General features: G+C 59.4%; 2 protein-coding genes across 6 annotated transcripts in view; both read left to right on the top strand.

Moving 5' to 3' along the window:
- Positions 1 to 25,332, top strand: part of ATP5MC2 (ATP synthase membrane subunit c locus 2) — a 234,131-nt gene that overhangs the window by 117,665 nt on the left and 91,134 nt on the right. The gene's annotated exons all lie outside the window — the stretch shown is intronic.
- Positions 1,981 to 24,959, top strand: CALCOCO1 (calcium binding and coiled-coil domain 1). 5 transcript variants are annotated; one of them, XM_073318109.2, is made up of 15 exons: positions 1,981 to 2,067; positions 9,820 to 9,984; positions 10,951 to 11,053; positions 12,013 to 12,206; positions 12,735 to 12,893; positions 13,293 to 13,441; positions 14,198 to 14,288; positions 14,571 to 14,726; positions 15,452 to 15,706; positions 16,336 to 16,461; positions 16,822 to 16,917; positions 17,180 to 17,291; positions 18,561 to 18,775; positions 20,585 to 20,691; positions 23,530 to 24,959. In XM_073318109.2, the coding sequence occupies exons 2-15, from the start codon at positions 9,823 to 9,825 to the stop codon at positions 23,732 to 23,734; spliced, it is 2,130 nt and encodes a 709-aa protein (XP_073174210.1). In that variant the 5' UTR covers positions 1,981 to 2,067; positions 9,820 to 9,822; the 3' UTR covers positions 23,735 to 24,959. The 5 variants fall into 5 exon arrangements, with proteins under 5 accessions (XP_073174210.1, XP_073174208.1, XP_073174212.1 ...); XM_073318107.2 differs by having other exon boundaries at positions 1,997 to 2,067; positions 9,749 to 9,984; XM_073318108.2 differs by having other exon boundaries at positions 2,008 to 2,067; positions 9,780 to 9,984.

Below are 25,332 nucleotides of genomic sequence, written 5' to 3'. Positions count from 1 at the left end.
CCCATGCCATGGCCAATCCACCAGGTGTCCCCCATTTCCCCCTTCCAGTTTTCCTGGTTTTCACCAATCTCACTAGGATTCTACCCACTGACACCTAGAACATTCCCTGAAATTGTGGAACGGATCCGATGTGGCATTCAAAAGTTCCTGAATTACAGACAGATCAACAGAGAAACGATGTCAAGCTGCATATTAGACCTCAGTTGGCTCAGACAATAACAATGGCAGATTCCCCTTCTTCTTTGCACAACCCTCTATGCACGAAGGTCCAGACGTGGTCACGGGCCACTTTTGTCTCTAACCCTCCCCTATCTCCCTGCTTGTTGCCACTTGTAGAATCTCATCATTGTCAGGGCAAGACCCATCTTCTCTGCAACCTGGAACAACCTCCCTCTACGTCTCAGCCTCTTCACCTGATTGGGAATCGGAAAACACCTCTTGGTGCCCTTGCCTGCGCTGTTTTCGTTCCACACTCCCTCTGCTATGATCTCAGTCACGGCTTTGTCTAACTCTGTAAAGCTAGGCACGGTCGCCACATCTTATTTGAACTGGTGTGAATCCAGATCTACTCCGGAGTCACACTTGACCCCCTCTGATTGGCTACCTGACCTGCTTACCCACCTCCTAGGGAGGAGGGGAGGCTGGATGGGAACTGGGTAGATGTGGGGGTGGGAGATGTGAGGGACAGGATTGGTCTGGAGGTTGGGGCAGAATTAATTGCTGGGCCGGGGAGGGGCAGATGTGGGGTGAGAGCATCTGCAGCAGGGGCCAAAATCTTCTGACCTGATAAAGTGGAGAGAGTGAATGGCACTAATGGTCACACACACACACACACACACACACGTGCACACACACGGGGGATGGCCAGGGGGAGTTCAACAATCAAAAGACAGACCAGAAAAACACAGTTTGTTTGTTTTGTTTTTTTAAATCTCATTATTGTTGGGCCCCACTCATGCTGTTTGATCTCTTGAGGTTAGCAATATTGGAAACTGCGGTTTCCCTGGGGCAGAGCTGTCTAGTTTGTTTGTTGAATCCAGTGAGAGGAAACACACATATTAGCTCTGCGATTCATTGGGGAAATACAGTTACTAAAATGCTAGACGACTGTTGTGTTGCATTGTGTGCAGTGGGATGTTCACGTGTGCACATTGTGTACATAGCTTTTTTGCTGTTGCATTGTGGGTACAACTTTTCTTTGGTGTTGCTGCATCTGTTCAATTTGTGTTGCATTGTGTCTACAGCTCATTTGATGTTGCATTGTGCGTACAGCTTTTGTCTGGTGCTGCATTACATGTTCAGTTTGTATTCCATTGCATTTTGTGGGCTCCGTGTTTGTTGCATTATGTGTGCGGCTTTTGTTTGGTGTTGCAATGTGTGCTCGCATTTCATTTGGCGTTGCATTGTCTGCACAGCTGTTGTTTGGTGTTGCATTTTGTGTGTTTACTTTGTGTTGCATGGCGCCTGCAGCTTTTGGGTGGTGTTGCAATGGGTGTGCATTTTGCTTAGCTTTAAAAGGTGGGTGCACTTCGTTTGCGGGTACATTGTGTGTGCTCAGTTTGTTTTGCATTGTGTGTGTGTGCAGCTTTTGTTTGCTGTTGCATCACACTAGCCCAGGGACAGGGGGTCAGGTTATAACCTGCAGAAGAGCAGCCAGGCCCATCCCCACTGGACAAGAGGCCGCTCGAGCTCCCAGCTGGGTATGGCTCTGCCCTGAACAACTTGAAACCTTACTCCTCCCTGAATAATACCCAATGCCTCCATGGCCCCTGGGAGCCCGTTGCACCCTGGGAGTTGAAGTCCCCTTGCCCATTCTCTGCCTGGACTTCCCAGCTGGGCAAACTACACTCCCCAGATTCCCTGGCTAGGAGGCTCCCGGGCTCCCTCCCCCCCAGGGCTCTCTGGGAGCTGCAGTCTCCCCTCCTACCCCACCCTAGCGCCAGGTGGCCAGAGGGAACTACAACTCCCAGCATCCTCCGGGCCGCCCCTTCCCCCCGCCCCCTGCTGGGCTGAGTGGTGTTTTTGTTGTTGGTAAAAGGTTAGTGGAACAGCTGATTGCTCTGTAGGGTAAGAGACCTTCTTTATCTAATGGGGCGCCTCTGCTTTTCTCCCCCTCTCAGGCCCCGGCCCCCCACTCCTTCCTCTGCTGCTGCCTGGGGGAGGGGGTGGGTCTGGGCTTTTGGAGAGGGGCAGTTCCCTTTCTGCACCGTGCAGCCTCGTGCCAGGGGCTCGCTGGGGACAATGCGTGCTCCCCCCCGCAGTGCTCCCCTCCCCCCCCCCCCCCCCCCGCGAGGGCTGTGCCTGTGGCCAGGGTACCCTGGAATCCGGCAGCCCACGGATCTCAGGCTCGCCTGGCCTGTGTTCGAGGCCTTGGGCGGCTGGGCTCCCTGCTGCAGGGAAGGCAGCCTCTGTAAGGGGACAGCCCAGGAGGTGGAAACTCGCCCCCCCTCCCACCACAGCTGACAGCCCCCCCCCCAGCTTAAGCCCCCTTCCACTGCTTTACCCCCATCTCCCCTGGCTGCTGGGACCTGCCGGGCTGAGATGTTTGCCTGGTTGGAGCTGAGCCCCCTGGATGCCCCTGGCAACCCAGAGATTAGCCACCCCTATGGTATTAAAGAGCAAAAAATCTCTCCCATGCCTGTATTTTCACCTGGGGCTGGTGCATCAGGGCGATCTTCATCCCCCCGCAGCCACCCCCCTGCGCAAGTTCCCCCCTGTGCAGTTTCCTTCCCCAGCACGCCTGTGGCTTTGGGTTTCCGAACACGAGTTTCCTTTATCGCTTTGGTTTGGAGCCGTTTGATTTTTTTTAAAGCCTTTTATTCTGAGCAAGAAGGGCAGGGGCGGGGAGGGGGAAGAGTTTCCCCGAAACCCGCAGGGGACCCAGGTCTTTTCTTCTCTTGCCAAGCTGGGAGGTGGTTTTTCCTTGTCTCTCCTTGGACCCGGCCTTGCACAAGGCTGGTGCACGCTGCTTGCCTTGTGCAAGCATCAAGGAATCCTCCCCCTGTTCCTGGCAGCCAGGTGAGCGGAGAGGATGGCTGGCAGGCAGCTGCTGGGATTTGTTTTGCACATGGCTGCTCCTTGGCTGGCGTGGCACAGCTGGAGAAGCAGACTCCTGGGAGGGGAAAGGAATGTACTGTAGCTTCAGGCACTTGGCTGGATGATGCCCAGGAGGTCCCACGCCAGCCGTGCGCTGTCTGGGCTTGTGGGGCTGATCATGAGGTGTCTTGCCCATGCCATGAGCGCTTTTGAGCAGTGATTGTGCAGGATTCCCAGGAGAGCAAGGCCAAGAGGCCCCAAGCGAAATCAGGGCCCTGTTGTGGCCACAGAGAGGCAGTCCCTGCCCCAAAGAGCTCAGAGTCTCCATAGGCAAAGGGTGGGAGTGGAAATGGAGGCACGCGGTGGGGAAGTGACTTGCCCCAGGTCACATAGCAGAGCTAGGAGTAGAAGCCAGGTGTCCTGCCTTAATTCCACTCTCTAGCCACAGCCGCCACCCTGCTAACCTTAAGATGCTCAGAGTGTCATTTTATATCAGAGGAAGTTAGTAATAGCAGGACTCTATAAAGGAGCTAATGTTAATACCTAGCTCTTATCATCGGTGGGTCTTACAGTGCTCACAAAGGAGGCCAGTTTCATTATCCCCATTTTACAGATGGGGAAACTGAGGCACGGAGAGGCAGTGACTAACACAAGGTCACCCAGCAGAGCAGGGTGTGAGCTGGCACTGGAGTCCAGATCCCCGGAATGCTAATCCTGTCCTGTATCCACTAGGCCATGCTCCCTCCCAGCATATCTTCCACCCAGGCATCACTGCACCAGGGATTTTAATTGGTGCAGGCGCTCTTTGGGGATCTCATTCAGATGTACTGGGACACTCGCCACGCAGGATCGATGCACACGGGCGCCAGTGTGCGGAGAGTCTAATGATGGCAGGGAAGGCACCAAGTTACAGGGCGCCTCTGTCACATGGGATCATCGAGCGAGGATTTTGGCTGGGCCAGAGAGGAAATTGGGGTCACCCCCTTTGCAGTGAACCCCTCTGAAGATGTTTAGAGCCCCATCAGTGCTGTGTACGAGTCTCTTGGCTGTTACCCACATTGTTAACTTGTTGTGTAGATGTAACCTCACCTTGGCCATGGCGCTGACGAGACAATCTAGCTGCTGAGTTAATTGCAGCTGCTGTGTAGACAGGACCAGATGTCTCTCTCCCTGTGCCTAGCTTACAGCCCTGATGTGGTGGTCTGTCCCTGCTGCGTTTTGTAAGCTAAGCAGTAATGGGCCTGTACACTGCTTGGAGGGGAGACTTTCCAGAAAAACCTAGGCTTCTGAGGGAAATGACTCTAGCGATAAAGCAAGGGGTGCTGTTATTATTTCTGTATCGTGGTAGGACTTCGGAGGTCCAGTCATGGACCCAGCGCCTGTTGCGCTAGGTGCTGTATAAACAGAATACAAAGACCCCAGAGTGCTCTAAGCTGTCCTGAACCGATGCCCCAGCCAGGTGCTGGAGCCACCACTTTCCAGCTGAGATGTAAAATCAATGGCTTGGCTCTTTTGCTGTTGCTAAGCATCCTGCGACCGCTTTCACAAGAGCCGGGGCTTTCACCGTGCATCCGTGCATTCCCCTTCCGTGTGTTTCCCCAGCTGGGTGTGAGACTCAGTTTCGCCAACCCCAAATGTTCAAACATCATGAGTCAGGCTCACCAAAAATCCTGAGGTTATGTAAAAATATTAGCGTTTGGGTTCTTCTTATTGGCCTTCTGCTTGGTGAGCCTTTGCGGTGCACCGGGGTCACATTTGGAAGCTTTCTCCACTGCCCCGGGGGCTGGAAACGTACTTTTTCTTTAAGAAAGGCTGAAATCATCACGTATCCCCTTGACTCCAGGAGCTGGGGCTTTAAGGAAAACAATCATTATCCTGAGGCTCATGACAAAATCATGAGAGTTGGTAACACTGGAGACTCCACTTCCTGTCCTCTATTGCACTGGTGTGGACTCCGCCCCAGGGCAGCAATCAGAGTGATCCTAGTATATGCCACTTGTAAAGCACTTTGGGATCTGATGCTGGAGAGGCAGGATGAGACCCAGATACTCCTGGTAGGCCAGGGCGGGGCCAGGGGAGTGGGGTCGTGTTTGTCCTCTCACCTCGCAGCAGTGTTCCAATGTGGTTCCCCTTGTGCCACAGTATCCGTGCCCAGGGCAGTAGACGCATCTGCTCCCCCCAGTGTAGTGGCCAACTTCACCTGGTTCCATAGGGCTGCATTTTCTGGGGCATACTGGCTAGAGCACTGGATGGGGACTTGGAGACCTGGCCAACTAGGTGACCTGGGCAAGTCCCGTCCCTGCTCTGTGCCTCAGTTTCACCAGCTGTGAAATGAAGAGAATGATGCTGACCTCCTTTGTAAAGAGCTTCGAGATCCATGGGTGAAAGGCACAATAGAAGAGCTAGCTCCTGCGATTAAAGTTGAGAACCCCTTTGTTTAAAGGTTGACTGTTCTAAGTCAAATGCTCTCTTGGATTCTCTTGAAATGTGACATGCCCCCTGGGGATGCAGGGTCGGGTAAATGATCCAAATCCAAAATACAGCCACCTGAAAAACCCAGTATTTCATCAAGGCAACAGATTCTACCAACGTGGTGGGGGTGGGAGGGGCACACACCTGAGGCTCAGACTGTGTCTCCGATTGTCCCCAGCTGAGCTCAGTCACCCGGCAGTTAACTCAGCTCGTGTGTGGTCCCCACTGCTCCTTGGGGGAGGCAATTTTGAAAGCACTATTAAAGGCAGAGTTAGGCTGTCTGCATTAGGGGTTGCGAAACACTTGTGTGCCGAAGAACTTGCAAAGCACGAGCGCAGAAAGACGATTTCTAGCCATAGTGATTGCACTTGACATGGTGGGTTGAGGGGATGGGCTGTGACCCTGAGCTTTTGAAAGCTACCCGTGGCAGATCTCTGAGGACAAATTACAGGCCAAGTGCGACTGTCTGCCTCGATTGAAGGGTTTCTGTTATAGCTGGGAACTGTAATCCCAGGACAGCAGGGAACTGAGAAGGGCGCAAACTCTTTTTGAAAGGAAAAGGAATGACACGGGAATGCTTGCTGCGCCAGGCCAGGGGTTGGGAGAGTGCTGGGGAAGGGGAATCATGGGAGTAATGGGGATGGGTGGCAGGGAGCGGAGAGGGGTTGGGGGCTCCGGGGAGGGGTGGGACATGGGGAGGGGAGACGTGGGGGAGCGGTAGGGTAAATGGGGTGACTAGGGATGTGGGAGCATGTGAGCCCCACCTTCTCCCCCCTATGTGTGTATGAGGATCTTGGGAGGGAGGTGTCAGCCTGCTCCTCCGAGAGGGTCTGAGTCCCTCTTTCTGCCCCTGTGTGTGCTAGGTTCCTGAGGGCCCAGCTGTTCTAAGGGATCTCAGCCCCTCCCCTGCCCCCATGTGTGTGCTGGGATCCACTAAGCCCTGTCTCTCTCGAGTGAGGAGACCAAGCCCCTTTCCCTGCCCTTCCCCCCTCCATGTGTGTGTGCCGGGATCTTGGGGGCCCTGTTATTCTAAGGGGTCTGAGCCCTTCTCCCAACAGATGTAAACCGGGTTCTGGAGGAGCCCTGACTACACCACACATTGAAATCTCTGAAAATCAGACAATTCAAAGTTAAGGTGACAGCACCCCTGCGTGGTGCTGGCCAGGGGGCCAGCTTGGAGGCTGGGCGAGCCAGGGGCCTCGCCAGAGCAGGGAGTGCCTGGAGGGGGCAGTTTGGGGACCAGCGCAGCCTCTGTAACTGAGAAATGTGTGGCCCTCCCATAAGCAGCTGCTTCTGATACACGTAGAACAAATTTCTTACGTGCTCATGGCTTCTCACATGCCAAGGAATGGTCCTGAATGACTTCATGGGGCAGGACGGGGAGGGGAAGCTGGAAATGGGGGTGGGGGCGCTACCTGATGTGAGAAATGGGGGTGGAGAAGGAGAGAGACTGCACTGTGTAAAGCTACTGAAACTAAACCACCACGGAATAAAATAGTCAGATTTTTGGCCAGGGATGAGATTTCCCTCACTGCCCTGTTAGCAGCACCACCTTCCAGACATTTCACAGCATGACCTGTGGTTCTGTGCCAAAAGGGACAGGAGCTCGTAGGATCACATAGCCTGCTTGCTAGCCAGCAACAGACTGGCTACAAACTTAGGGGACAGCTATAACGACCTGCCTGACCCCTGACTCTTACAAAAAATGTTTCTCTTTCTGGTTGGAAAACTAGGAAATTCACGGACAAAAAACTTGGTTAACACAGAGCTGAAGTTGCCTGTTGGGTCTCTTGCCCATCCAGCAGGACTCAAACGTTGGACAACCAGAAAAGGCAGGGTGAAGGGACGCCCCAACACAGCCTTAACTCTGCCCCTCTGGAGCTGGTGGTAGCCAGTAGGAATTATCTGTGTGCGCTCCAGCTGTGCTCGCTGTTGTTAGGTGGCGCTATATGGAATGGTGGAGGGATTAGCTGGAGAAGCTGGGCAGAGCTGTGATTGTGATGAGGGGGTAATATGGGGGTGCCCTGCCCTGCAGAGATTCTGAGCACCTCTGCCCACGCCTCGCCCCACGTGTGTGAGGACAGGAAAACGGTACATATGCATCCTGAGAGATGCCGTTTGTCTCATTCCAGTGCTGAGCTGGGAAGCATGTGTCAGCAGAAGGGCCCGGAGGTCTTCTTGCCATGGGGGGCGTCAGCAGTGAGGTGGGGTACAAGGGTAGGGTGGGCGTGTCCTGATGGGTGAGCGACAGTGTTGTGTTTGAGGGGATCCTATGTGGGATGGTGAAAGGTTGTAAAATACAGTGCGTGTGGGGTTGGTTTTCTGGTGGAGGCACCGTGTCCGGGCATAGGCAGCACCCATTCAGTCCAGCTCACCTAGACACAAGCTTCACCTTGGTAAAGAGACTGCATTGGACTCTGTGCTGCAGCTGGCGTGTGCTTCTTCCCTGGGCATGGGCACAAGCTGCAAAGGCAGAGTGCAAGTACGTGTCTTTTGGGCACCCTGGGTCATTGCTCAGAAAGGGCAGGATTAAGGTTACATTGGTGTGCACCTTTACTCTAAGTTTCCTGGCTGTCATAGGTCTGCGTTTTGCTGGATGGGCACGGGGCACCATGGGGCAACCTGATTTGTTTTTGTCAATGGATTTGTGTTAATTCCTAGGTAGACCCCAGCCAAGGTTACGAGTCTAGGTGCAAGCCACCATCCCTGTGCCAAAGATTTCACAGGGTGGGAGGAGAAACTGAGGCACAGAGCAAGGGAGTGAGTTGCCCAGGGTCACACAGCAGGTCAGAAGCAGAGCTGGGAACAGAACCCAAGTGCCCTGAGTCCCAGTTTAGTGCCCTTGCCACTAACCAGAGTTAAAAAGACTAGACAAAGGTCCCTTTCTGTCTGAAATATGTGTGGTCTTGGGGGTCCAGCTCCAAAGGTGCCTGAGTGCCAGGACTCCTGGGTTCAATTCCCCACTCTGAAATGGACTCCCTGTGTGCCCAGGAACCTCTGTAAAATAGAGACAGTGGCACTGCCCTGCTTCCTGCGGGCTGGGAAGCTAAATGCATCCATGCCCATGAGGTGCCCACAGTAATGAGTTCCGTGGATGTACCCATGGCATGTAGGGAAGCAGTGACTTTCAGGGCATCCCAGGTTGGTCCATGGTGGGATTTTCCCATCCTGCCCCTTTCCCATCACTTTTTTCCCTCCCACCTGTGACATTCCCGGGGTACAATCTGGACTGTTGAGCAACTGTGTCCCCTCAATTCTCCAGTCTGGGGTGCCTTTTACACGGCTTCGCTGTGCGAGCAACCACTCCTGGTCTGCTCACACACATGTAACTCACTCACAGCTACACTGCAAGAGTGTTACAGCCAACCACCCCTGAATTACACTGAAACTCCCAGTCCCAGACTTTCCCCCAGAAATGTGCATCTGGTACTGCCCAGCTCTCTCCTGGACACCACAAACTCATATAAAGTCCATCATTTTATTAATAGAAAATGGTATGCACAAACCCTGGTATCTCAAATGGAGTTTCCCAAATACTTCAATCCAAACACCCTGGTCTAGATAAAACAATAAAACAAGTTTATTAACTACGGAAGGATAGATTTTAAGAGATTACAAGTAATGAGGCATAAAAGTCAGAATTGGTTACAAAGAAATTAAAGGTACAACGCAACTAACATCTAACTTAACAAGCTAAGTGATTTCAAAGCAAAAGTCTTTCTCACTACATCTTCTAGCAGCCTCACTGGCTGAATTCCTTTCTGCCTGGATCCCTTCCTTTGTCCTTCAAGTGTTGTCAATGCCGTGAGTAGAGAAGAAAGGAGAGATCTTTAGGGGAGTTTCTTCCCTTTTCTTACAGTTCTCTTTTTCTTTGAGAATCATCTCCAGCTGAGGTTCAGGAGACAGCAGGAGATGGGAACCTCCAGCACTTTCTTTGCCAAAATGTAGATTTCTCACTCTCACCCTTTTGCCTGCCAAAGAATGGCCACTTACCCAGGTGATGGTCCATTTGATTTTGTTGACACCTAGCTGAGGGATCAGTTTGCCTGGTGTCTCTGTGGAACTGGTTTGTGGCTGCCTTTCTAAACTTGGAACATGTCTCTGCAATGTCATACAGTAGAATTGAATAACTTTACATACAATGTTGTCACACACCTTTTACCAGGACAATAAAGGTAAGCATATTATGAGTTTTTGAATGATACCTCACAAGGCATACTATATACAAAATTTATCATAGTCTTGTAGAAAAGGTGAACATTGGGTTACAGACTGTCACACTGTCCTTCTTCACCTTCCACCCCGATGAAGAGGATGGAGGAGGTGTCTCCCAGCAAGTCGCAGGCACAGGCCCACCCTACCATGGCCTTCCTCAACGTGGCCCGCACTTACGTGCCCAACACCAAGGTCGAGTGCCACTACACTCTGCCCCCCAGCATGAAGCCGTCGGCCCGCGACTGGATCGGGATATTCAAGGTACTGGGAAGAAAGAGGCGGGTGGGAGCTGGATGCCTTAGCTGGGATCTCCCCTGTAGCTGTCCCCACAGGGGGGGCCATGCAGCAAGTGTTCTGATCAGGCAGTGAATCAGGCTGAGATGGGGAGGCACAGGGTGCGTGGGTGGCCTCCTCATCACCTGGGGTACAGGCTTCCCCTCCTGTTGCATTCTCTGCTGTTCCATGGCGCTGAGCCCGCAGCGTGCTCGTGAAAGGAGGGGCCCACTTCTGCAGGCCACCTTGAAATTCACCCACAAGTCGACCAAGCCTCCTGCTTTTCCCTGCATGCAAAAGCAAAACGAGATAGCGTGGCCTAATGGCTAGAGCGCTGGCCTGGGACTCATGAGACCAGGCTTCTATTCCTGGTGGCCAGCCTTGGCAAGTCACTTCCCCTTCATGTACCTCAGTTTCCCCATCTGTAAAATAGGGGCGGGCAGGGGAATGATACTGCCCTCCTGTGCTGTGTAACAGCTAGGCAGACCCAGGCTTGAGGTTTCAGCAGTTCCAAGCCCGCACTTAAGCATCCACGCTGCATGGTAAACCTGGGCTTACAATTGCCAGACCCGGGTGTCGCAGCCAAGCTAGCACGCCCATGCTGCGCCGTGCAGACCTTCAACTTGGGTCTGCCGCTTGAGCTGCATGCAGACTGCAAAATGACACGCCTTGGCTGTGACCCACCCCCACCCCCAGCAGGGCTGTAAGACCCGGGTCCTGAGTGCTTGCTGCCCCAAGTCAGCCAGATCTGTGTGTGGACGGAAGCGGGGCTTGGGCTCAAACCTGGGTCAGAGCCCAGGCTTAGTGGGCAGCATAGACACCCATTGCTGTGGTAGCCCCTCCCAGTCCCCCGCAATGAGGACAGTGACACTGGCATTTGATGAGCGCTAGAGAAACGCTTAGCTAATGCCAGGGGTTCCTCAGACACCTTCTTGCCTGCGTCTGTCTGTCCAGGTGGAGGCCTCGTCTGTGCGGGATTACTACACCTTCGTGTGGTGCGTGGTGCCCGACGGAGGCGCGGAGGGGGCGCCCGTCCATTCCAGCGTCCAGTTCCATGGTAGGGAGGCGAGCTCCTGGGGAGCAGGGGTACGGAGATCACGTGCGTGGGGGTGGCGGGAGGGTGAGATCGGACGGGGGGGTCAGTCAGTGAGCAGCCAGAGCAATGGCCAGAAGGGGTGGCAGCCCTGGGAGAAGGTTTGGGTTACGGAGGGTTTGCCGTGGCTTGTCGGACCAAGGGCCCATCTAGCCCGGTATTCCGGCCTCCCTGATAGACATGGTCTTGCCAGCAGGCCCATCTAGCCCAATATCACCTTGCATTGCTGGGTCAGGCCCACGGGCAGATCCAGCCCCGTATCCCCACCAGATCGGGCCCATGGGCCCAACTAGCGTGGCGTCCGGCCTCCAGGCATGCTGCAAAGCCAAATGCTCACTGAAGTCCCCCTGCCTGGGTGTATGGTGCAGTGACTACAGGGGGCATTGGGAGGGGAGGGGAGGGGAGGGATGGGGGTAAAGCAGAGAGGATCCTAGGAAGGGGTGCAGGAGGCAGCCAGGGGGAAGGAGCGAGGCCGGGACTGGAATGGGATAGCAGGTCTCCGAGCAGCCCCTGATGGAACGGGCATCCAGGCCACCGTTGACCTTTGGCACTACCCGCTGGTTGTCAGAGAGGCCAAGCCGGAGTGAGCTGAGTGAGGCCAGGCCAGAGCAGGCCATACAGACTAGGCTCAAGGCCAGGGGGCGGTGGACTGGCTGGGGAGCAGCACCTCTGTGACCAATGTGGTCTGCTGACAAGGCACTCGCCAGCCGCTCTGCCATGGCACCGACCACACTGGTGCCAGGACTCAGGAGTGCGGGGCAGTTGCTGTGGGCAAGACGTGTCAGGGGAGAGCCAGGGACCAGACCTAGCCCCAGACTATGGGGCATCCGAGCCCCAACCCAGAGGCAGTCAGCCTCCTGCCAAGGCCCTAACAATGGTGGGGCAGAGGCATCTGATGCTGGGCCGTGTTTGTCCTGCTGTAGCCAGCTACCTGCCCAAGCCGGGGGCCCAGCAGTACCAGTTCCGCTACGTGGACCGCCGTGGCGAGGTGCGCGGCCAGAGCAGCCCCTTCCAGTTCAGCGAGCCCCGGCCCATGGACGAGCTCGTCACACTGGAGGAGGATGACGAGGGCAACATGGACATGTTGCTGGTGGTGCCCAAGGCCACCCTGCTGCAGGTAATGAGGGGTCAGTATTGCCTGGTGGGTAGAGCACCAGATTGGGTGCCTGGAGACCTGGGTTCTGGTTCCAGCTCTGCCAGTGGTCTTGGGCAAGTCACTTCCCAGGCTTGTGCCTCAGTTTCCCCTGGGCCTGGTTAGGCTGTGAGCTCACCCAGTGGACAAGGTGGAGGGCAATGGGAGGGATCAGCTGTTGCTCTGCCCAGGAGGGCACCTGGACATGTCCTGGTCAACTCAAAACCCTCCCCTCCTGCCAGGCTTTTCTCCCTGCGGGGCAGGCAGTAACAACTGCATTGGGAAATGGGGCAGAGCTTAGCCCTGGCCCCGCCCTCCATCAGCTCTGCCCCTTCAGGACGACCTCCGGACTGTGATAAGAGCCCCACCGCCAGTCCCTTGCTCTGCCTACCTGAGTTAACCCCTTGCCTGCCTTTGCGTCCTGCCGTGTTCTGGGGGCCTGGGGGGAGTGTAGTGCCTGCCCCCTCTGTCCGTACTAAAACGCCGGTCCCTGTGGGTCCCATTCCCCCCCAGAACCAGCTGGAGGAGAGCCAGCAGGAGCACAGCAGGCTGCTGCGAGAGAAACTCCAGCTGGAGGAGGAGGTGAAGGAGCTGCAGGCCCGGATTGAGCAGCTGGAGGGGGCTCTGGGCACCATGCGGGATGAGCACACCAAGCTGGCCGAGCAGTACAAGGTGTGTGGGGTACCCCCTGCGGGCACCGAGCCCTATCAGGCAACAGCCACTGGGTTGAGTCCCCCACCCCCTGCTTCCTGTCGCCCATCACACTGGGGGTAAACTGAGGCACGCACGTGGGTGAATGAGGTCTCCTGGCTCTTGTGTTCAGGCCACTGGGCTGGGCTACCTCCCGGGAGACGCCCACCTAGGAGGGGACCCCATATTCCTCCTTGCATTCCCCCCACCCTGCTACCCACAGGCTTAGCCCCAAATTCCAAAGGGGCTCTCCAGCTTGAGGGGGGGGGTCCCTGGGCTTCCCTGCTCCTTGCCAGAGCACCCAGATTCTGTGCTGATCCTGTATCCCTGATCCCGGCTCACCCCTCCCCTCCCTGCCCCGCCCGGCGGCTCCTCTCCCAGGATCTCTCGAGCTCCCATGCAGCCGTGATGGAGGAGCGGGATGCCCTGAGCCGGCAGCAGGCGGGACAGCTGGCCCGCATCCAGGAGCTGGAGGAGGACGTTCAGGCCCTGAGCGAGAAGGTGCTGCAGAAGGAGGTGGAATTGGACAGGTGAGCAGCAGTGGGCGGGGGTCAGCAGGCATGCGGAGGGGAGTTAGGGTCAGTGCTGTGGACTGGCAGGCAGGGAGGCAGCCTAGGTGCCAACTTCTGCTCCCGCCAGTGGGTGCTCCACCCTGCTTTTCCCCTGGCTCCGCCCCCACTCCACCCGTTCCACGAGGCCCCGCCCCTGCCCTGCCCTCTCCCACCCATCCCTTGCCCCGCCCTAACTCTGCCCCCTCCCTGCCCCTATTCCAACTCCTTCCCCAAATCCCCGCCCCGGCCCCACCTCCTCCCCTGATCTCGTCCAGTCGCTAAGCAGGGTTGAACCTGGTCAGTGCTTGGATGGGTGACCGCTGAGGCCAAACCCAGGGTCTTGCGGGAAGCTGAAGAGGCCCGCTGTTTGGGGGGGGCTCTTGCCCTGAGTGAGAATAGGCTGATGCCCTAGGGGGTGATGTCCTGTGCTCCAGGGAGTAGGGTGGGGGCTCAGTATGGGGTGCTCTCTCCTTTCTTCCCTCCCCCCGAAGCGGCGTGGACTCTGATGTGCCGTCGGGGTGCAGCCTCTGGGGTGGGAGTGGGGTTGCAGTGCCCCGTATTCCCAGGCCGTGCTGACTATGGGGACCCATCAGCGGGGCTGCAGGACACAGCCTCCCCCTGGGGTTCTGACCTCGCTGTGCCTCACCCGCCCCCCCCCCCACCTCTGTAGCCGGCAGTGCCCCAAGCCGAGCCGGGGCTCACCCTGCCTGTCTCCATCTCTCCCGCCCCGCCCAGGATGAAGGACACGGTGAAGTCCCTGGTACGGGAGCAGGAGCAGATCCGTCACCAGCTCAAGGAGGAGAACGCCGAGAAGGAGCATTACCAGGTGAGCACTGCGGCGCCCCACAATGGGGGGACCCGGGGCAGGGCTTGTAGGGGTGACTTGGTGGTGGTGGAGCTAGCTGGGGTGAGCAGAGGAGCGGGGGTTCCTCCCCTCCCCCTCAGACACACACAGGAGTGGGGGGGTCTCTCTCCATACATGCGTAGAGCGGCAGGGTTCCCCCATCCCCAGGGGACACCCAGAGGGAAGGGAGGTGGGTCCCACCCCCTCTCAGGAGTCTCTGGGCTGGCACGTGAGGATCAGGTGTCCCCCACCCCAACCCCCCAGGTCAAGCTGCAGGCCTCGGAGCAGGAGAGCCGGAACCTGGCCTGCGACCTGCTGCTGGCCAAGACCCGGCACGGCGAGAAGGTGTCGCAGGCCCTGGTGCTGCAGGAGGACATCAGCAAGCTGCAGCAGAAGCTGGCAGCCGCACAGCAGAGGACGGTGAGTGCCCAGGGTGGGGGGCCCGCCTTGGTGCCAGGGGGCAGCCTCCACTCCCCCCTCCCTCTGCTTGGGTGTGTGCATTCACCAGCCCTTCCCCTGGAAAAGAGGGGATTAGAACGGTGTCACTGCAAGAGCAGGGGGATGGGAGCCAGGACTCCTGGGTTCTCTTTCCCGGCTGTGGGTGCCTGTGTGTGTTTTAGGGGTGAGGACAGGGAGCCAGGACTCCTGGGTTCTTTTCCCACTGACTCCTGAAATGCAGCCACTTCTGGGGCATGGAGAGTAGTAACAGGATAGAGTTTTACCAAGAAGGCAGCAGCCCAAACCCTGCTCACGTGAAAAGTGCCGCAGGATCTTTGGCACCCTCTTGGAGCAGGATTTTGAAGATCTCTGCCAGGAGGGGAGTCTCCAGGCTCCTCAGAAAGCCTGCATTAGCCCTAATGTGATTCGAACCCTGGCTTAGAGGAAGGCCAGCTATTTCCGGCTTGTCTTTGGTGCATAGACCTCAGAGCTACCCTGCACCTAATTGAGCAGTTTGCCTTGATAACATCCTGTAGCAGGGAGTTCCGCATGCTAACGGCAAAGAATTTTAACAGTCTTTTAAATGCCCTCAACTGCTCCCTTGTCGCTGTGTATGGGGGTGGGATGCAGGGGCAGAACCCAGCTGGCCTCTTCCATCCCACTCATTATTTCCGATCCCCCCACATTGCCTTTCCCTGCCCTGCCAGGCCCAGCTGGAAGCGCTGTGTGAGCAGCTCCGCTCCACCCAGGACCTCCTTGCCGCCAGCCAGCAGAAAGTGGTGCTGCTGGGGGAGGAGTTGGCCAGCGCATCCTCCATCAGGGACCGCACCATCTCGGACCTGCACAAGAGCCGGCTGGAGTCAGCCGAGACCAACATCAAGCTGGCGGACATGACCCTGAAATGGAAGGAGGGGAAAGGCCAGTGGTGGAAGGAGAAGAGCAACCTGCTGCAGAGCATAGAGGTGCCAACCCCCACCCCACTGGGCCTCTCACTTGAATGGGTGCAGCCACTGCTGGGGTGCAGCCACCCCTGGGATGGGGTACTGCCAATGCAGCAGGATTAGGATGGGAAATGAAAGTGCATCCCCTAGCTGGGCTTGTCTCAGTGACCGGTGGACAGGGAGCTGGGGCGAGCATGTCCAGGCCTTGGGAAAAGCCCCCCTGTCGTGACCCACACAATGCTCAGAACTTGGTTTATGTCTCAGCACAGCGCCCCCTAGGGCTGCCCTGGGTTGGGCTCTGGCTGAAAGGAGAGCGCCCCCTACTGAGCTCCCTGAAGCACAGCATGAGGGGAGAATAACCTGTACTAATCCCCCTGCTCCCTGCAGCCCAGAACCCCCTAAACCTCTTATCAGAGAGGACAGTGCCCCCTGCTGAGCCCCCTGCCCTGTTTCCTGCAGCGCAGCGCCCCCTAGCACCGCGTTGGGGCCAGCACTGGCTGCGAGGGGAGGGCGCCCCCTATTGAGCCTCTCACCCTGCTCCCTGCAGCACAGCGGCCCTCACACTGCACTGGGTATTTGTAGTCCTTCCATCCAAGCCTAGCTAGGGAGATGTGCTGGCCCCCCGTGAGCGCCCCCCATGCCGTTTGCAGGCAGAGAAGGACAAGATCCTGAAGCTGAGTGCCGAGGTGCTGAAGCTGGAGAAGAACCTGCAGGAGGAGCGAGCCCAGAAGCAGGCGCTGAAATCTGAACTGTCCCACGAGAGGGACTCCAGCCTGGTAAGGCCAGTGCAGGGTGGGCACTGTCCCTGGGACAGAGGGGAGCCCCAGTCTCTGCCCTGTAGGGGGTGGGATCAGAGCTGAGATGGGGAGGCCCTGGCGTGTGGGAGGGGGCGGTCCCTGCCCTATATGGGGAGGAATCAGAGCTGGCATGGGGAGGCCCTACCCCGAAAGCCACACACTGGTGCGAGGGGGCGCCCTGCCCCACAGGAGAAGGGATTGGGGCGCTTATGGGTTCTGCGGGATCGGGTGCCTGGGGTATGGAGGTTCCCTCCCGAGGCTGGTGCAGGGCTGGCCATTGGCACTCGCCCTGCCCTGGGGCAGTTCTCACGGTCCTGTGCCCCCTTCCCCCCTCCCCAGGTGCAGCTGTCGGAGAGCAAGCGGGAGCTCAAGGAGCTGCGTGCGGCCCTGAAGGTGGCTGAGAAGGAGAAGGAGCAGCTGCAGGAGGAGAAACAGGTTGGTGCCATCCAGGGTCAGAGATCAAAGGGGGCTGAACCCCGGAGCCAGGAGGGTATCAGGAGCGGGTGACATGAGCCGCCTTCCCTGCAGAGGAGCTGGGCGGGGCCCTGGGGTCAGGCAGGGATCCTGCAGCCTGGGCAGTGGGTGGGGGCAGGCAAAGCCCCTGCCCCCTCCGGGGTCCCCACCCAATCTCCCCATGGCCTGGGGCCCGGGGCGCAGGTGGGGCCGATCCTGACCCTGGCGGCTGTCCCCTCCCCAGGAGCTGCTGGAGTACGCCCGCAAGCTGGAGGAGCGGCTGGAGAAGGTGGCCGACGAGAAGTGGAGCGAGGTGACGGTGGCCGAGGAGGAGGAGACGGCGGCCACGGCGCTGAGTGGGTAACCCCCCGTCCCCAGACATCGCCCTGTGCCGCTCCCCCCCACCCCTGTTACCTCCCCAGCCGTCCCCATCCTCCTACCCCCATCCTCCAACCCGCTACCTTCCCACCCCACCCCTGTTACCCCCATCTCCATCACCCCCATCCTCCCACCCCTGTTACCCCCATGCCCCTACCCCCATCCTCCCACCCGTTACCTCCCCACCCCACCCCTGTTACCCCCATCCACCCCACCCCCGTTACCCCCATCCACCCCCATCCCGCCCATCCTCCCACCCCTGTTACCTCCCCATCCCACCATTACCCCCATTCTCCCGCCGCTGTTACCTCCCTACACCATCCCTGTTACTCCCATTGCCCCCATCCCCCCATAACCCCCTCACCCCACCTCATTACCCCCACCTCATCCCTTTAGTCCCACCTTTATCCCCACCTCCATTACTCCATCCACCCACCCACATCCCCCACCCCATTACCTCCCCACCCCATTATCCTTCTCCCCATAATCCTCCCACCCCCATTATCCTCATCCCCCCCATAACCTCCCCATCCCATTACCCCCGTTACCTCCATCCCTCACCCCTTTAGCCCTGTTACCCCCAGGCCCCCCACTTCTGTTCCCACTTTCCCCCACCCCATTACCCTTCTCCCCATTATCCCCACCACCATTACCCTATCCCCCACCACTTTACCCCCCCATCCCTGTTCCCCCATCCCTCCACCCCATTACCTCATCCCATTACCCCATCCCTGTTCCCCCATCCCCATAATCCCCCCACCCTGTTATTCCCATCCCTGACCCCTTTAGCCCTGTTACGTCCTGTCCCCCCCACCCCATCCCATTACCCCTAGGCAACCCAGAGGGGCTGGTAACGCTCCGCTCCTTGACCTGCTCTGCCCCCACTTCACTGCCTCACCCCGGGACCCTGCACCTCCGATGGTTACCCCCTCACTGTTACCCCTGTTCATCCCCCCTGCATCCCCGCCCCGCTCTCACTGCTATGTCCACTCTGCAGCCACCCCCTCTCTCCCTCCCTGACATCGCCCTGTGCTGCTCCCCCCACCCAGCATAGTGCTGCCCCCCGGAGTTACCAACCCTGTGCCAATGCCAGCTGTCACTCCCCCCCCCCCCGGTGCTGGCTCCCCCCTCCAGGCTCCTCCCCCCAGCAGGGGTCCCCCCCTATGCCCTGTGCCCCACACACCATGCTCTGCTCAGCAGGGGGCACTGGCTGCCCAAGTGACCCTGTGGCCTCCCCTCCTCCCCAGGCTCCCTGGACTCCCCACTCTCGGACTCGGAGGACGAGTCCCCCGAGGACATGAGGATCCACACCCAGCTCAGCCCCTACAGCCTGTGCGACAACCGATCGGCCACCAAGACCCCGCCGTGCCTGCGGGAGCCCATGCACAGGGTGGTGATCAGCCAGCCGGCCCCCATCACCACCCAGATCAAGCAGGCCACTGAGGACAACAGCTCCGACTCAGTGAGTCCCCGGGGGGCGAGGACCCCCCCAAGCACCGGGCAGTGTGGAGGGGGAAACTGAGGCACAGGGACTCGCCCTTGGTCACACAGCAAGCAGGGGCAGGGGTGGAAGTAGAACCCTAGCATCCTGGCTGCCAGCTACTTATGCTACCCCACTCTTCCACACTCCCTCCCAGAGCTAAGGACAGAACCCGGGAGTCCTGGCTTTCTTGTGACCATCAGGTGCCATTTCTTTCTTGCCAATGGTGGCCCCCTGGCCCATGCAGAACATCCATCCTAGATTGATGCAGGGACCCGCACACGGTGCAGCCCCCCTCCCACTCTGCCCCAGTCCAGTCAGTTCACCCTCCTGTGAGCAGTAGCCCCCGCCGCATCTCATGCCGAGCCCCCAAATCGAGCCCAGTGATTATCTGCCAGTGTTGTGCCCAGGGACCCCCCAAGTGTGGTACTGCACAAAGGACCCTGTCTCATCCAACGGGCTTCAAGCTTCTGATCCCTGGAACCTTAAAGCCCGGAGGTGGATGGGGTGGGCCCCCACCTTCCTGGGCAACAGAAAGCCCAGCTTTGAGGGTGCGTCTGAGCCTGCTTCATCCGGGGGGAGGGGTTATCTGCCAGCCCCCCAAACCCTCTTGCATTCCCCTCGACCACATCCCTGATAGGAGTAGCTGGAAGGTCCCTGGAGCTGCCCGGACCTGCCTCTAGCAAAAGGCCCGCTCAGCTGGTCCCTGCTGTCTGATGAGAGCCCACGCAGGACTGGGGTCAGCTCCCCCCTAAGGACAGGGGGAAGGGGTGTCTGTGCCAGGCTGGGGATCAGGCCCACATTTGAAATCTCTCCGTGTCCCACTGCAGTCGCTGTTTGTTCACGGGGCAGATTCTTCCTCCCCCGTCCCTCCAGCCGTGAGTCGGGCAAGGGGCTTTTTAGACCCGCCCCTGTAAAACTGACAAACCTCTGATAATTGGCACGATAGAACATGCAGTTTACATGCAGTAACATTAATGGCCAGGCAGAAAAGGGGGGTGCCAGGGAGTCTCTCCAGCACCTCCCACTGGGGAAAGTGGGGGGTTGGGGTCAGCCCCATGGGGAGTGAGGACTTCTCCCTGCCAGCCTCACAGCATCAGTGCTGGGGAGCCCCCACCTCCATCCCCAAAGGGGCAACGAGAGCAGCTGGATGGGGGACTCTGCATCATCTGGGCCATCGCAACACTAGCCCTAGGAGGGGCTGATCTTAGCCCTCCAGGTCTGGGGCCCATCTACACTAGGAAAGCAACAGTGTTGGGGGGGATCTGGTTACAACACAGTAGCTCCCCCCCCCCGCAGGCCGAAACCAAAGCTCCAGCTCCCAATCCTCTGGGGCTTCTGGGCTGGTGAGATCTGGATGTGGCAGTCAGCTAATCACCAGGCATTTGGGGTTCCCTGGGGCTCCTGAACGGGAGCTGGGCTGGGGCTAGGGAGGTTGCCCGGCTGCTGGCTCCATGATTCCCCCGTACAGCCTGGGGGCAGGAACCTCACAGAGACCCATTGGGGTAGCCCACACCCTAGCAGTACAGCTGGGGACCTCGCAGCAACGGGGATAAAACTCACACCCCCGTGCTCCCAGGGCCCAGCCTGCTGCCGCTGGATGTAAAGGAGAATCCCCATCCATCCTCAGCAGTGTAGGGCCTATGACACATAGCAGGACTGTTCTTCCGGGGAGCCCAGCTGCTTAGGGGGGGCACAATCACTATGCCTGTGCGCGAGGGGCACCCGACTGCTGGGGGGGCAAGGGCTGGACTCTGGCCCCCGGTGCTCTCACCCTCGCTCTGACTGCAGGAGGCGGAGGACGAGAAGGCTGTGCTGATGGCAGCCGTGCGGAGCGGAGGGGAAGAGGCCAGTCTGCTGCTGCCCGAGCTGGGCAGCGTCTTCTATGAGATGGCAAGGTGAGGGGGGATATCGGCTGGGGCCTGTCAGCAGAGCAGGGGTCTGTTCCTTTGCCCTGCCCATAAGGAAAGGATGGAGAAGAGGATGGAGGGGAGCACAGTGGGGGAATGGGGAGCAGGGTGGGGGATGGGAGGAGGATGGAGGGGAGCAGTGGGAGGCTGGGGAGGAGGATGCAGGGGAGCAGGGTGGGGGGATGGGGAGGCGGATGGAGGGGAGCAGAGTAGTGGGGTGGGAGTAGGGGAAGCGGGGGATTGGGGCAGCTTTCCAAGCCTCCTCTTAGTTAGTAAAAATATATAAATTTCCCTGTGGGCGCAGGGAGCCGGTGACTTTTACAGCCAGTGGCCATAAAAGTGGCAAGCACGGAGCTGGGAGATGTACAGCCGTGTCAGGGCATTTCTGAATCAATTTTCAGCATCATTAGATTCCTTTCTCCTGCAGACAGAGGCGGGCGGGGCGGGGGTCTATTTGCAAGTGAAATAGAGAGAATCACCCAGCTGCAAGGCAAGGGTGGGTCTGTGTACCCATGTGGGGGAGGGATGGGATGCAGTGGGGGTGTCAGGACCAGGAAGGGCAGGTTGGTGCAGGGTGCTGAGTGCAGAGAGGTGGGATGGGGTGTTGGGGGCAGGCAGGTGGATACAGAGGGGATGGGATCGAGGTATGGGGGGAGGGTGGGGTGGGATGCCAGTGTTGGGGATTGGCAGGGTAGCTGCGGCAGGGGGACAGGATGGGGGCGTCAGGATAGGGCAGGGTGGGTGCAGTGGGATGACGTGTCGGGGGGAGGCAGGGTTGGATACTGGTGTCGGGGAAGGGCAGAAGGGATGCGGGGGGATGGGATGGGGGAGTCAGGATAGGGCAGGGTGGGTGCAGTGGGATGACGTGTCGGGGGGAGGCAGGGTTGGATGCTGGTGTCGGGGGAAGGGCAGAAGGGATGCGGGGGGATGGGATGGGGGCGTCAGGATAGGGCAGGGTGGGTGCAATGGGATGTCGTGTCGGGGGAAGGCAGGGTTGGATGCTGGTGTCGGGGGAAGGGCAGAAGGGATGCGGGGGGATGGGATGGGGGAGTCAGGATAGGGCAGGGGGTGGGTGCAATGGGTTGTCGTGTCGGGGGAAGGCAGGGTTGGATGCTGGTGTCGGGGGAAGGGCAGAAGGGATGCGGGGGGATGGGATGGGGGAGTCAGGATAGGGCAGGGGGTGGGTGCAGTGGGATGTCGTGTCAGGGGAAGGCAGGGTTGGATGCTGGTGTCGGGGGAAGGGCAGAAGGGATGCGGGGGGATGGGATGCGGGAGTCAGGATAGGGCAGGGGGTGGGTGCAGTGGGATGTCGTGTCGGGGGGAGGCAGGGTTGGATGCTGGTGTTGGGGGAAGGGCAGAAGGGATGCGGGGGGATGGGATGCGGGAGTCAGGATAGGGCAGGGGGTGGGTGCAATGGGATGTCGTGTCGGGGGAAGGCAGGGTTGGATGCTGGTGTCGGGGGAAGGGCAGAAGGGATGCGGGGGGGATGGGATGGGGGAGTCAGGATAGGGCAGGGTGGGTGCAGTGGGATGACGTGTCGGGGGGAGGCAGGGTTGGATGCTGGTGTCGGGGGAAGGGCAGAAGGGATGCGGGGGGATGGGATGGGGGAGTCAGGATAGGGCAGGGGGTGGGTGCAATGGGATGTCGTGTCGGGGGAAGGCAGGGTTGGATGCTGGTGTCGGGGGAAGGGCAGAAGGGATGCGGGGGGATGGGGGAGTCAGGATAGGGCAGGGTGGGTGCAATGGGATGTCGTGTCGGGGGAAGGCAGGGTTGGATGCTGGTGTCGGGGGAAGGGCAGAAGGGATGCGGGGGGATGGGATGCGGGAGTCAGGATAGGGCAGGGGGTGGGTGCAATGGGATGTCGTGTCGGGGGAGGCAGGGTTGGATGCTGGTGTAGGGGGAAGGGCAGAAGGGATGCGGGGGGATGGGATGGGGGAGTCAGGATAGGGCAGGGGGTGGGTGCAATGGGATGTCGTGTCGGGGGAAGGCAGGGTTGGATACTGGTGTCGGGGGAAGGGCAGAAGGGATGCGGGGGGATGGGATGCGGGCGTCAGGATAGGGCAGGGGGTGGGTGCAGTGGGATGACGTGTCGGGGGGAGGCAGGGTTGGATACTGGTGTCGGGGGAAGGGCAGAAGGGATGCGGGGGGATGGGGGAGTCAGGATAGGGCAGGGGGTGGGTGCAGTGGGATGACGTGTCGGGGGGAGGCAGGGTTGGATGCTGGTGTTGGGGGAAGGGCAGAAGGGATGCGGGGGGATGGGGGAGTCAGGATAGGGCAGGGGGTGGGTGCAATGGGATGTCGTGTCGGGGGGAGGCAGGGTTGGATGCTGGTGTCGGGGGAAGGGCAGAAGGGATGCCGGGGGGATGGGATGGGGGCGTCAGGGGAGGGCAGAGTGGGTGCAGTGGGATGACGTATTGAGGGAAGGGCAGGGTGGGTGCAGGCTGCCGTGTGCAGAGGCGATGAGACGGGGGTGTCTGAGGAATAAAAGGAATTCTGGGTTGAGGGGGCCACTGCTCCCCTTTGAGAAGGGGGAGGGGCTGCTGCGCTGTGGGGGGTGGGGGGTTGGTCCTGTGCAGGGAATTGGGGGGCTGCTCCGTGTTCTGCAGAGTCTGACGGGGAAGGAGCAAAAAGAGAGACCCGGGGGATGGGGGGAATCAGGAGGGGGGAGAACTGGAATAGCGGGCGGGGGGGGGGGAACCCATAATAACCCCGGCCCGGCTGTGCGCTCCGTGCAGGGCTGGTGGCGGGGGGTACTGCCAGGGCCCCGCTCAGGGGCGCGACGAGCTCTAGGGGTGCCTATCCTCCGTCTCTGTCGCCCCTTTGCAGCGGCATCACAGGCCGCCAGCCGTCGGACCCGGGCCCGTGTGGGATGGGCACCTCCCCGCTGGACCTGCCCGCGTCCCCCGGCCTGTGGAAGGAGTGCCCCATCTGCAAGGAGCGCTTCCCCCTGGAGTGCGACAAGGAGGCGCTGGAGGAGCACGTCGACAGCCACTTCTTCTTCAGCGCCCACGACCCCTTCGCCTTCGAGTGACACCCCCGTGGCCCCCGCCTCTCCCTGCCTCTCCCTGGACCCTCCTGTCAGGCACTGCCAGGCTGGCTCACCCCCTAGGAGCCACACGAGGGTGCCCTGGGCTCCCCCGAACGCTGGGGGGCGATTTTGCCCCCTCCTCCTGCCCTCCATGGCATCTGAGAGCAGGGAGTGAAGGGGGGGGGGGGAAGCTGGGCAATAACGCCGCCTAGTGACTGTTCCCAGGCAGGTCTGTAGGCCTGAGGTCTCCAGCCCCCACCCTGCTGCCTTAGGCTGAAATAGGGCGAGTTGCTCCCACCCCCCAATATGGGGTTCAGCCACTGCAGATGCTGAGCGCTCATCAGTTGCGGGGGGGGGGGCACACACACCCCTTGGCTGTGGGGGCTGTGTGTCAGGGCAATAGGAATCCCCGGGGGGTGTCCCCAACTCCCATCTGCCTCCTGGTACCTGAGACTGCTGCATAGAGCTGGGGAAGGCTCGCTGGGGGTGGGGGGTGTTGGAGCTGCGGGCTGCCCTAGGGGCACACTGTCTTCCCCCCCTTCCCCCAATGTTTCCCCTGGGGCTCCAAACTTGGAGTGTTGGGAACTGCTGGGCACTGGATTTTGGAAGATACAGGAGATGGAGGAGCAGTTCAGAGAAGGTGAGGCCAGGTGAGGTTAGGCAGATTTCCTGGGTCCCTCAGAGCTCTGGGAGGTGCAGGAGGTCAGTAAGAGGAGAGCAGAGGAGGGGGCTGAGTGGGGTTAGGCTGCCCCATAGTTCAGGCTAAAAGGGGCCTGGATTCCCCCCCCCCTCGTGGACCCCGCCCTGGATCCCAAAGACCCCGAGCTCCGCTCCCCTGGGCCCAGTCAACTAGCCTTTGGGCTCTGGCTGGGCTACTGGTTTCCATGTCTGGGCTAGGGAATTTCGCGGCTGTCGTAAGGATCTGTTCCCCCATGGGACTCAGTTTCCCTGGCTGCAGGGCAAGGAGACCCAGCCCCCACCCCGTCCACTGCTCGGCCCTGCAGGACGCCAGCACATGCCAAGAGCCAGCCGATAATGCTGGAAGCGCTCCGCTGATTTGTTAGAATGTCAACTGCTTAAATAATTGGCACAACGGGCCTTCCATCAGCTCGTTCGCCACCGCTGCCTCCCACGCGGGGTTAATGGCCCAAGAGGGCCCACAGGATCCAGAGCCCCATGCACCGAAACCCTTCCCTTCCCGGTGATCTCAGGTCGGGGGTGGAAGTGGGGAAGGGTTGTGGGGGGAGGGGGGGTTGCCCAGGTTATGGGGGGGCAAAGGGGCCTGAGCTGGTGCCCAGAGCTCTGTGTGTGTGTACACCAGGGTATCTGTCCTGTCCCAGCCCATGTTGGGGGCTGGGTTTCCCCAGCTGCTTTTCTCTGCCAAGCGGCCTCCTGGCCCCAGCATCCCCTTGGCCTAGAATTGAGCCACTCCCTGCCCCGGGTCTGGTCCCAATCTCGGCTGCCCCATGGGGCGCTCCAGGGATCCCAGCCCCCACCTGGGTGTAAATCAGGAGTGACTGCCATGGGATCATCCAACCGTTGCACCAGCATCTCCTGGGGCAGCATCTCCTGGCTCTCTGTCGCAATCTGCCACTCCCCGC

This window comes from Lepidochelys kempii, chromosome 20 (genome assembly GCF_965140285.1).
Source record: "Lepidochelys kempii isolate rLepKem1 chromosome 20, rLepKem1.hap1, whole genome shotgun sequence".
Lineage (NCBI taxonomy): Eukaryota > Metazoa > Chordata > Testudines > Cheloniidae > Lepidochelys > Lepidochelys kempii.
This window is presented reverse-complemented; position numbering and strand designations above follow the sequence as displayed.